The following is a 12,556-nucleotide window of genomic DNA, read 5'->3' as shown; positions in this document are numbered from 1 at the left end:
CGAATGCAGTGAGGATTAAATTAACTGCACCCCCTGTCCTAGCCTGGTTAATAAACCAGACCGAATCAGCCGTTGGCAAAAAAAAATTGCCTATACCGCGACAGTGTTGTGTGATATTAGTCTGGCTTATTAGCCAGGCTACCCCTGTCCTGCATGTCTTCACAGTAGCCAATCATTAATAGAAATATTTATTCTGATAATTGTATTACAAATTAGCATTGAGCACATTTCCATACTTATTTAGCATTTACTTAGGATTCAACCAGTGACTGAGGGTCTGTATTTATTTTACAGTGATATTTATTTAGGATATTTATTTTACAGTGATCCCAGAGGGGAAATTACTTCTCCCAACAGTGGCTTGCTCCAAGTGAGCGCACAGGGGAGCATTTGGGAGTTAAGCGTCTTGCTCAGCAATAATTAGGTGACACGAAGCCTGGAGGAGCAGAGTATTGAAACCGGGGATCTTGCATTTCCAAGACAGCTGCTCAATGAGCCACCTTTAGTGAAGCACTCAATTTATCCTCAAAGACGTCCTGGAGCCTAGGCTATAGGGCCTAGATGCCAGAAATGAAATGATAGGCTATGGTAAATGCTGCATTTATATAGTGCTTTTATGCAAGGCACTTTACATAGATGGTGCATTACATTCACACACATTCATACATCGATGGCAGAGGAAACCATGCAAGTGTCATGTCAAATCTACATTATTTTGGTCAGTCTAAAACAACTCACGCTGGGATTGCTGGCCAATAAATCAGGACACAAACCAGACAGCAGGATTGGGTTAGTTATTTCCATCCAAAACATTTTTTATTGTCCTCCAAATTGAAAGGTTTACCCTGTCTTTTGACTCGTTTCCATCAAGCCAAAAACATACATTGCATTCTTAAGGTAGCAGTGGAGGCATACAAAGATCTTTGAACGCAGAGAAATGAATGGAAAGAGCATACGTGATGATTCTCTCCTTCAAGTCACATGTTGAATCATCTTTGCATTCATGAGCAATGGAGAGGATGAAATTCAGATCACGGGAAGCGGGAGAGAGTAACATCTGGTCTTCCGAGAAAAGGAGGGGGGAAAAAAACTACCATATCAAGACCAGGGTTATATTTCTTCCATATTACAAAAGGCCAGAAAATGGACACATTGAAGAGATAGTTACCATGATTCATCTCCTTTTGCCTCCATGTTGCATACTGCCTTAATGTAGCACAACTGTAGTGTACACCGATGGACACTTCTCTGGATATGCAATTGAGAAACCAAAGTGCCCATAGCTCATATAAAGCGAGGTCGCATGACCAATACATGTGATGTCACATGGGGGAGGGGGTTTGAACCAAACTCCATCAACAGTCTGTCTTGTGTGTGTGTGTGTGGCGCGCTAATGTCCGACTCCCTAAATGTACAGCTCAGGTGTCAGAACAACTGAGAGAAACAAGTCCTCGTTTAGTGACTGTGCAGTTAAAAATGGGCACATGGTGATTTAAGCTCATGCTTAAGTTGTGGTAAACCATCCAAGCACTTTTTTTTTCTTTTTAATTAATAACTATAAATACACAGCAGCGTTGTTTTTTCGTTTTTTATTTATTTTTTTTCTCCATTTTTTTCTCCTTTTTGTCTGGGGAGGATTCTGTCTGCGTCCTCTCCCTTTGCGAGTGTGTGATGTGTGTTTGTGAGGACATGTTTGTCTCTCAACGGCTACCTAGGAACGCTTCGTCTGCTATAGAGGAAACATGGGTTATGTGGCATTGATTATCAACTTTCATATAGATTTTCTATAATATATTCATAAAAGTTATTTTCTCTCTCACGCACCCACATCGTTTTTGCTCACTTTCACATTCTCTCGTCTCGCTACTTTTAGTCAATGTACACAACGTAATAAACGCAGGGGGAGTGGGTGGGGCGGCGGCAGAGCTTAAATGACAATCACTGGGAGGGGGTAGGGGGGGTAAAACAAAAAACAAAAAAAATAAATGAAGCCGGAAAGAGCCGCAGTCTTTTTTTTGTGTGTGTTTCATCCATTGGCAGTTGGACAGACAGTAGTCAGCCAGTTACAACAACGGGTGGTTTGGGCGCAGTCGGCGGCCATGTCATCAAAGGGGTGGAGCGGGAGGCTCTTTCTTCGTTGCTGCCGGCATCGTCGTCGTCGTCATTTTCGTCGACGTCTTGGCGCTGGGGGTTGTCTCTTTGAGGTTGAGGTTCTCCAGCGCCACGTCCAGGGTCATGACCTCCACGCAGCCCATGGACTCGAAGTCGGCGAAGCTCCGCAGTGGCCGGTGAAGGTCATCCTCGTCGTCCTCGTCGGAGGCCGAGGCGTCCAGGTCGGGCAGCAGTGTGGACAGCAGGAGCTCCGTGACAAATAGGCTCCGGTCGGCCCACTGGGCCTCGCACGCCTGCCGCTCTGCCTCCGACAGCCGCGGCTCGCTCAGCCTGACGTGGGAACACACACACACACACACACACGTTGGCATTACTGTACTTGGGAGGAGCACGTCACAATTTTATGACAGCCTGAGTTATACTTTGAGCCTGGGGTGCACACAATATCCATTTCTCAAATTCTACTACACGTACAAACACACACAAGCAGGTTACACTTTGCAATAAAATAAGATCGGGCCGACGGGACCACAGGTAAACGGACCTGCTGAGTAGAAACTGGGAGCTATGTGCCGTGTGCTGAGTGTTGGACTCGCTGGGACCCAGGCTGGGACTGGGGTTGGTATTGTGATTGGCGCTGGGGCTGGGGTTGGCGGCTGCCGAGTTGGTGTTGAGGATGGCGTTGGCACGGCCACTGCCCCGGGTGGCGTTGCGGGCCGTCTCCAGCTGCTGCCGTGCCGCCTGGGCCTGCTGGCGCTCCAGCTGGAGCTGCATCTGAAGCTGCTGGAGCTGGGAGGCCGACGGACCCGAGCTTAGCTGACCGCCGGCCGAACGCCGCACCCCCGACAACTGAGACAACAGCTCTGAAACCACACACACCAGAAAATGAACTATTAGTGCTTGTGTACGTACATATGTATGCATGTATAATATGCTTGTTTTTGTGTTGTATTAACTGCTAAATGAATGCTGCTCTATGATTATCTGATGCATGTTCTGTTGTTACTTACAGTAGTATGTGTCATGTTAATCAATAAAAAAAAATAAAGAAAATGAATTGCACCCCTAGTTTTTGTAGTAGTAAGCACTGAGCAGCAGAGGTGTTTGCAACATCAGTTCTAATACCAGTTGCACTAGTAGTTCACCCAAAAACAATACTTATTTCTATTAATTACACACCCCATGAAGCCTTGAATTCATGGAGATTTGTTTTTTTCGCATTCCTAAGTGATTTGATGTCCAGCGATGACCCGGTAAAAAATTCCAAGGCTTCATGACGGGTTGTATAATTGATAGAAAATAAGTCATTTTTGGGGGTGAACTACTCCTTTAAACTAGATATTTAAAAGCCATCATATTTACATGAAACTTTATGGAGAATTTGGTCATGGGGAAACAATACCTACCTTTTCAGTTTTTGCAATGATTAGCCAATATAGCCATGCTGTCCCATCAATGCATTTAGCTAATTAAATTCAACTTTAGGGACCTCCCCCCGGAGCCTTTGTGTTTCACAGGTTCTCTCCTGTGGGTTTGTGTGCAGCCAATAGTCTGCAGTTGTCCATGGAATACAACTACAGTTATTATAGCTGCCATTATAGTTAATAAGGTCCATTATAGTTGTTGCCATTGTTGTTGCCGTTGTCCATCTCGTCTTTCCCATCCCCTCTCCCCCCCCCCCCCCCCCCCCCCCTTTCTTTCCCCAGACACGTTGAAGGCAGATGGCCCCTCACGTGGCACTACTTGGCACAGTGAATGTGTGTGCGACAGCAAGGGACGGGCTACACTGGGGACAGAATTGGCTCTGCAACGGTACGCTCCACTATAATCAAGGAACCCGGCTGCGGTGCATAAGCTCTGTGCGTGATTTTTCTCCTTTTTTTATGAAAGTGCTCTATTTTTCCACATGTCCACGGCGGTTACACAGCCCTTAGCCTCGCCTTCAGAGGAGAAAAAAACAACAGTAAATACAGAACTCCCCGCGGGACGGACGAATTGTCGGTGCAGCCACCTAGCTGCGTACGGTTCCATTCCGTCTCCAGTGTAGCCAGTCAGGCAACAGTACAGCATGCTATTAGCAAGGCTATGCTTGTATGGTTTGAGAGACAGACTGGCAAAGGGCCACTCATTATGGCACAGCTGGAGTTGACATGGCTGTGCACTCAACTGGATTCAAATTAGTAACTGGATAAACAGGCAAGAAGTGCTTTACAGAGTAGACTCCCAGCAAATACTGGCACTGGCTGTGTACCACCACCCAACATAGTTGTATTTAAATTTGAACATGACAACTATGATGGCATGCGTTATACACAATGTGCATGCACGTGCAAAGTGTTTTGAGCGAGTTGGACCTCCTGTAGTTACAGCTGTGAACGCATATCAAGTTTCTATTTTTTTGTATTAGGTGTTTTGGTTTGTCTTAGCCCCTAAACAATCCACATCTCATGTAGTTCAACAGAATACAGAGCCTCAGGCTGCTTGTCCTGCATTACACTCCAAATTCTCTGTTATAGCAGCTGCAGGCCTGAGGCGCTATAATGTTATTAGTGAGTTTCACAGCCCTGGACTCATCTTTGTGCGTGTGTGGCGTGCGCGTGTGTCTGACCTGCTATGGGGTCCATGGCCTCTCTGCTGTAGTTGGAGCTCTGTGAAGCGCTCTGGCTAGCGGAGAGCCCCCCTGTGGTGCTGCTGGTGAAGTGCATGTTTGAGCGGCGGGCCCGAGGACCCCCAAGACCACGTCCAGGATGGAACATCCTCCTAACATGCCGCACCCCACTTGACTCGTCGTTAAGATTGCAGTTAAAGAATAAAGCATATATCTATCATGACAAATAACTGCACAGCCACTTCTCTTCCATAACCACTGTCGACACAATGCACTATATTTAAAAGATGGGGACTTAATCTGGGTGGAATCGCAGGAATATCAATGAAAGATATTAAACAAGAGTGTTACTTCCATGTAGTCCAATGCAGAAATTGGTGAGGTTCACACATATATATATATATATCTCTTCTCTCCAGTAGGTGGCATTGTGGATTTGTGTCAGGTAAGGTAGGGCTTTTACATTATATTGGGATTCCTCCTTCAGTCACAGTGTAATACATTATGCATACCATACATAGATTTAGTTTAGGTCTGATAGTTTAGTTATTCTTGACAACATACATAGCTTAGGTCTACCGATTCATTCAACAGACTATGCTTTCTGACATATTTGCATATTGCCCAGGAATGTCAATTGTCTATTACCATTTTATTATTATTAAGGCAGAGGTATGGGCTTATTGTATACTGTGACATAAATGCATCATTGGAACATTGAGGTGGTAGTCTCCGTAGCACATCGCATGGAACATTCGCTGCAGTCCATTTGGAGGTCAATTGGTACATGTTGCATTGTGCCAGATTTGGATTCATTTTAAATCCAATCAAAAAGACATCTATTGAACTACAACTGTATCATCTCTCATTGAATTCCAAAAATTCCACCACGCCCCCATATTGTCAACGAAGCGTTTACTTTGCTCCCCAAATGGAAGTGAACCTTCTGATTTTCTCTCTACCTCTCAAATGTTATTTTATTTATTTTAATCTCCATATCTATAGGGTTTCAGAAGGAGCCAGATTCCGCTCAAAATATAATTGCTTTGATGAGTCACATTCAGTGGTGATCGTGCTTTCAAATCTCGATAGGAACACAATAAGACTATGACATTGTTCTCCACACAGCCTATAGACATCCCTGTTGACTGACACAAAGTCCCAGCAAAGGAAGAATATGGAGTGTGTTTAAAACATACTTCAAAGATTTGAAGTACTGAATTGAAGTTCAGTAGGACTGTTGTGATCAAATAAGAAAAGTGCAAAGACATAAGGACATTTGCTGAATCAACTGTGATATTCCATTAAATGTGCCCACACTCAGACTGTTCAATATGTTACTACTTGTTGCATTCTTTCCATTGATGAACTGGCTATGTTGCACTTTGCCCGTTTATAAATATGTATGTATATATAAATAATCGATTTTCTTTTTTGGGGGTTGGCCTCTCCTTCTGCAATGTACTCCTTGTTGATTCACGCATGCACTGCATGCAGTCCAAAATAATAGCTTGTATCTCCTAATCTAGGGAACTCTCCATGGTTTTGACCAAAAGTGCAATGTTCCATCTTCATTTCTGACATTTATGCCTCTCGTTTGGAATATTAACACTTCTAGAGAGACTTTAGCGTGACCAACGCGAGGTAAGAATGGATAATGCCTCCCGGTTTTGGGGGGGAACGTAAGGGGGGACCTTTCAGAGTAAAATCTGCCATATCTGCTGGCACTCTAATATCAGACATCAAACACATACTTAATTACATCTGAATTCTAATGCTATTTGCAAAGAAGCTCAGATAACATCTGTGAAGGATATCAAGTCTCTGGGTGCTCTGTGTTCAAGTGTGAGATGAGCAGCAAAGTCATCGGTCACATGATTAGGGTCACCACCCGGCAATGCTGCACATATAGGACAGATCTGGGAGACAGGGGAGAGATGTTACTTCAACTCAAAACCTCTTATAGGAGTTCAAAGGAATGTGTCATTGCAGAGCGTTCACAGAGGACAAACATTGATATTCTAGGGTACATTAGTTCAGTGGTTCTCACTCTTTTTAGACTTTTAAGACCTTGTTAATACCTCATACTATACTATAAAAACCAAACATTGGTCAAAAGCTTGTAGATTCGCATGTCAGGGTGGGGGGTCCAAGTTTCAACTAATGCAGTGGTTGGGAACCACTGCATTAGTTGAAACATCCTCCATGATGGGTGGGGACTGGGACCAACTCACCACCTCTGTGGAGGTCTCTGTGTGCTCAGCAGCTACATGCTCCTGCAGGGAGATCTCGGTGTAGCCCATTCTGCCACAGTAGGGACATGTGAAGGCCTGGGGCTGCTCAACTGAGAAGGCTTCTCCCCCATAATATAAGTCTGGAAAGGAACACAAACAGCACGCATTGGACAGTCAGATTATTTGATTTGCATCAAAAATAAGAGCAGCAAAATATATACAGTACATATAACAGCACACAGACAGACAGACAGACAGACAGACATATAGTAGGCATTTGTCAACAGTACTGTGGAAGGAATTAAGGACTTTGTGTAGCGGTTTGTTCTACAATCTACAGTAAACACAGCCTGAAGGCATTTCAGTGAATTCACTGGACAGAACAGTCAGGTTTGCTAATAATTCCTTTTGTTTTCTGGGCCACCCGTTTTTCCCAAAGGATGCACAAGTCTCTTTGCCGTCTTATCTTAGCAAACTTTCACAATTCCGTTTGGGTTGTTCTTGTCCTTCACAGACAACCCATGGTAAATGGTGCATTTACAGTATATAGCGCTTTTATAAAATTAAAATAAATAAACTCACCAAAGTCAACCCGGGTCAATATACACTGCATGGGATGCTCTGTGGTGTGTCTGGTTGTGGTTGCTCCGCTCTCATAGCATGATGCGCATAGGTCGTAGTCGTAACAAATTAAACATTTGTATCGTCGCCCTCGGAAGTTGCCTTTCAAACATGCGTCACAGCTCACACCTGGAATGAAGAAAATCATAGTTGTCAGGTGATGTTAATGTCTTGCTCAAGGACACACATCGACACAGATCTTCCGACCTCCAGAACTTAATGAACTTTGACAGGTGTACTACAATATGAAAGTTTCATTGAGACATAATTCTAGCTGACCAGCATGCACACTGCAGTCTGTCGTTTCTCCCACCTTCCTAAAGCATACAGTCCTAGCTAACGCCCAAGACTTTAGGCTCCCCTCCCTGAGCTCCAGTCTGACATGTTTGTAGTTCAAACACCATGGCTCTTTTACCTCTTACATTCTTCTCATCCCCTCCCATAGCCATGCTATCCACTGTGGCAGATTCACCAACACAGGTGACTTCTAAAGTGTACTTCAGATAAATGGCTGTTAGGAAGATATGCATCGCGTACACATTTAATTGTGAGACACATTTAAAGCTGCAGTCCTGCAAAACTGCAGGACTGCAAAACAAACGAGAAAGAACACACATCCGCTCTATAAGCACCAGGTGCAGGGCAGAAGTAAATCTAACAAATAAGAGTCCACACAGTCGCACGCTACAAACGGTTTCAAATGTATTCACCATATATAGTATGTGAAGTTGTAACCTAAGCCACACACTACCTGGGATTCAAACCTGAGGTTCCTGAAGGACACCCCAACAAGAGGGACTCCCCTCTTGACTCCAGGGGAGATGATATTGCGCTTATAAGCTTTAGGCAATCCTACTTCTCAACCAGGGTCTAAATTTCAGTGGAAGAAGAGTCCAACCGCTGCAGATGTACTAGTTACATTGTATTAATACACTTGTACATAATAAGTATAACATCTTATTCGCTGAAATAGCTTCCGGATTACAGGTTTAAACTCAACTTGACCTGATGACAAACCTGAGACAGGCTGCCAGTAGAAGCTAAGTTTGTCTCACTTGGGCTGCTAGAATCTGTTGTTGGATCATGTGCAAAGTTTTTTTGATAGACAGGCCGGGATGGGAGGCCAAGGGGGTGGGTTCTGCAGGGGAGGGGGAGTTACCTTGTTGTTTTGAAACACAGTGGGCAGTGGCAGGTAGTTATATTATTAATTATTATTAGGAGCCACACTGCCACACTACAAAGTGATATCATTGCTTCATGGACAAAAGTAATATGACTCAATTACCCAGATAAATGTATCAATATCAAACCTAGGCCGATATCAATTACTGCAGACATTTATTGTAAAAGAAAACATATTTGACCATGAGGAAATACATTTTTGGCCATACCGACTGCAGCACAATTTTAACTGCAATGTGACAAGTGGTTTCCTATGACTAGGTCATAGGAAAACCTACGGTAAAATGCAGAGAAACATACAGTAAATAAAAGTGAAGTGTCCATGTGACATTTTTCTTATTTCTATCATTCTCAGATGGCAGAAGTGAGTCAAACAATAAAAGGCTAGTTGATGAATGCAAATATCCTAAATTTCCTCTTTTTGCATTTTCATCATTTCCATGTTTACAGTTAGTAGCCTACCTGCCAATATCCAATGTCTTTAGAGCATGGGTTCTCAACCTGGGGGTCGCGGAATTATATTTGGAGGGTCCGCATATTATTATTATTATTATTAAAAAATAAATTAAAACTGAATGGCTGGAAAATGGAAATTAAGAGTTTGCATAGTACACATAGTACATGATTTCCTTAATGATTATATTTGGTTTCAGTAGGCCTATTTATTTATTATGTATTTTCTCTATTATTAAGGTTATTGTAGTGGTCAATTTGTATAGGGCGTGGGGAGGGGCGGGGGTCGCGAGACATGGCCAAAGCATTTCCGGGTGTCCCCAGCCAAAAACGTTGAGAACCCCGCCTTAGAATTGTCAACATGGCTTGTTTTTGTTACAATAGCTACTCACTTTCCTTACTCGCCTTGCCCTTGACACAATTACAAACTCTTTTTTAAAATAACAATAGCTAGCTATACACTTAATGAAAACATAATCAAATCATGTGGATCTCATGATCCACATGGGATGGGTGTGACAATGTAGATCTTGGACTACATGTGGCTACCCTAGTCTATGTTGTATAGATTCCAAATGTGTCCATGGTTTGAGCCTAATATGAGACACACTGACTTGACCTCCATTATAAAAGTTAAAGTTGCGTTTTTCTAAAAGTATTACAAATAAGGGGTCATAGTCTACTAGTACTAAGCCTACTGTAAGTGTGCACAACAAGACATTCAGCTTTCAGCACCGATCAGATCTTCAGTTTGATAAATTAACACACAAACTGACAAACCAACCCCAATATACAGGTATATATGGCTAGCCTCTCAAAGACAGTGTAAACATGTATTAACCAAGGTTTAACATGATGCTTCCAAGGTAAACAAGGTGCACAACATTTGAAAGCAGGCAATTCTATTCTTGATTGACTACGACAGTCGTGCTGTCAGGGGTGTATTGTATGACACCAGCCAGCCATTCTAAACTCGCTCATATCTGCATTCATTGCTACACACAGTCAAATCCTCAATATCAATTTATCCATTTGTAACCCAAATGTACCTTTACATTGTCTACTTGGTCTGTACAATTTGTCCACTCAGAATTAAATTAACAGTCACTGTCAACTTGATCCGACCGTGCTGGCTGCGTTTCAGTGGTACTGTCAACAACGTTATAAAAGGTCTATTTCACCTTGTACTTGTGCACCACAACTGACAGTGTAAAATCGGAGCCTAATCGGGCCCCATGTTTACGCTATCTGAGAAACGGACTCCTGGTGTTGCCGTGGAGCTAAACCGGTTCGATCCCACGGCACAGCCTAGCGTCAATAAGTCAACGTGACAACAACACAGACGAGCCGGGGGAACCAGAGGCCGGTCGGCCGGGGCCTAACCAACCAACCAACCTTGCCATCGGCGTCTGCTTGTTGGCTAGAGCGACTTAACAGTTAGCAAAGCAAGCATTCTCTTTTAGCCAATTAAAGCTAGCTGGCTTCGGCCGAGGTTTAACTTTGAAGCTCAGGCTACTTTGTCCTGCAGTTGAGCGTCTCTGATGTTAGTTTGTCATTAGTAATCATCACTTCACTTACCAGCACCGTCGCTGCTCATAATGACAGTTATTATGTGACGTTAGCCGCTAGCTTCACAGACTGAACTCAGCCTAGTAGTGATACAAAGGACGAGAGAGTGGCGTCATAAACAATCGGAAGTGGACAAGACTGGTCACTCGACAAAAATGACGTAATATCAACAGACCGGTGGCGACAAAGTCGCGATTTAAGCCTTTAAAGAGACGTCGGCGCGATGTTGCGGTGCAACGCACGACGCCCTGAGCATAGCCCGTGAGTCGGAGGCACTATGGCCAGGCGACGCTTACTTCTCACGTCACTGACGAATCCCTGGCGTCTCCACTCCATCCCCGCCCCCTCCTCCTCCTCCTCCTCCTCCCAGCTGCTAACTAGCCTGCTGCTAACGCTGACACAGTTAACCCACTTACAGTTTAGCTTGCAGGCTAGCTAGCTCAGCAACATGGCTACTTAACGTCAGCCCTTCTTCCGCTTATGTGCCAGTGCTGTGGCATTCTACCGTCCCGTATGTACCACCTCAGTGTGGCGACTGCAAGGACCTCTGAGTGGCACAGACGCGGTGGCCGCCATAATGTGTCCCCTGCTCCCATTGTATTGCAACAGGCGTCCTGCTCCATAGACGGAGGTGCAAAACACCGAAAAGAACGCCTCACTAGCTGGGTCTGCTCTGCTGCTAACGCTGCAACCCTACGTACATCACCGACTCCGTTTGCATTCCGTTATGCTCGTTTATCCTTACCTTCATGGCGGGACATCCTACGAGCATTAACACGGCCCCCTGTTCGGGCTCCCTGGCTCGTTGCAAGGAATAATATCGCGGGTTAAAGAGAGGAGAAGCCGGGGCTGACAGCCTGGTCCCTGGCCTCTTCCCTCATGAAGGATCCGGTCTGGCTCACTCCGCCTCCTGCTGTGTCACTGTCCAACGCACTCACACCGACGACCACTGGAGGCCGCTGCGGTCTTTTGTTTGGGTGAGTATTTGCCATGCAACGCAAGACATTTTGGGCTTTTCTCCTTCAAGAGTTGATAACAGACAGCTCCGCCTCCGTGTTAGAAATGCTGTTCAGGTTAAAAAAATAAATAAAAAAATACAACAATGATGATGATGATATAATAATAAATATAGCAATAAGACGGGGCAAGCAATAAGAAAAATCACACCCGTGTGAACTGAGCGGTCCAGGCTGCTCAACCACACTGCTGGCTGGCTGCAGTTATAGTTATAGTGCTCAGTGTGAATGGCCCTATTAGGCTGCTCAGCAATGCCACTTTAGGTCACCCAGCGGTATTGCAGCTCTTTGTACCCCAAACAGACCTGCTAATTGTGCATGTTGCATATACCTGTTTCTCAATGCTACATTCCTTGGCCCCTCTTATCGCTGCTTGCAGCTATATATATATATTTTTTTTTACAACGTGAATTTCTTCACGTACAAAGTGACAGATGTGTTCCGCATGAGTCAAGGGCAATTAAAGGGGCATTCCACTCATTTTCAACATTTTACTATGTCATTAATATACCTTAGAGCTGTTGTGTGGAAATAATAAAAAAGTCCCCCCATGCTGTGTTTCCTAGAACTGGAGGTCTGAAAAAAATCATTAACATGGTGAAACACATCTTGATGACATCATCAAGATGTGTTTCACCATGTTAATGATTTTTTTCATACTTTTCACACTAGGAAACACAGCATGGGGGGACTTTTTTATTATTTCCACACAACAGCTCTAAGGTATATTAATGACATAGTAAAATGTTGAAAATGAGTGG

The 12,556-nt window shown here is 44.1% G+C and overlaps 1 protein-coding gene across 2 annotated transcripts; it reads right to left on the bottom strand.

Moving 5' to 3' along the window:
• Window positions 1-790: 790 nt before the first annotated feature.
• Window positions 791-11,689, bottom strand: LOC306934043 (E3 ubiquitin-protein ligase KCMF1-like). Of its 2 annotated transcripts, none has more exons than XM_079516476.1 (7): window positions 11,525-11,689; window positions 7,537-7,704; window positions 6,955-7,094; window positions 6,538-6,639; window positions 4,721-4,901; window positions 2,657-2,975; window positions 791-2,442 (listed from the first exon to the last, which is right to left on the bottom strand). In XM_079516476.1, exons 1-7 carry the CDS (start codon window positions 11,538-11,540, stop codon window positions 2,106-2,108), a joined length of 1,263 nt encoding a protein of 420 aa, XP_079372602.1. In that variant the 5' UTR covers window positions 11,541-11,689; the 3' UTR covers window positions 791-2,105. The 2 variants fall into 2 exon arrangements, with proteins under 2 accessions (XP_079372602.1, XP_079372601.1); XM_079516475.1 differs by lacking the exon at window positions 11,525-11,689 and adding an exon at window positions 10,789-11,045.
• Between the last annotated feature and the right edge of the window lie 867 nt (window positions 11,690-12,556).

The sequence above is a fragment of the Electrona antarctica genome, assembly GCF_951216825.1.
Source record: "Electrona antarctica genome assembly, chromosome: 12".
Classification (NCBI taxonomy): Eukaryota; Metazoa; Chordata; class Actinopteri; order Myctophiformes; family Myctophidae; genus Electrona; species Electrona antarctica.
Note: the sequence above shows the minus strand (reverse complement) of the source record. Positions and strands in the feature narration are given on the sequence as shown.

Excerpts from the sequence above, each read along its gene's own strand:
- LOC306934043 (XM_079516475.1), bottom strand. Across the intron at positions 7,095-7,536 it reads ATTGACCCGGGTTGACTTTG|ACTTATATTATGGGGGAGAA; the intron begins GTGAGTTTATTT and ends GTTCCTTTCCAG. Across the intron at positions 6,640-6,954 it reads CAGAGACCTCCACAGAGGTG|ATCTGTCCTATATGTGCAGC; the intron begins GTGAGTTGGTCC and ends CCTGTCTCCCAG.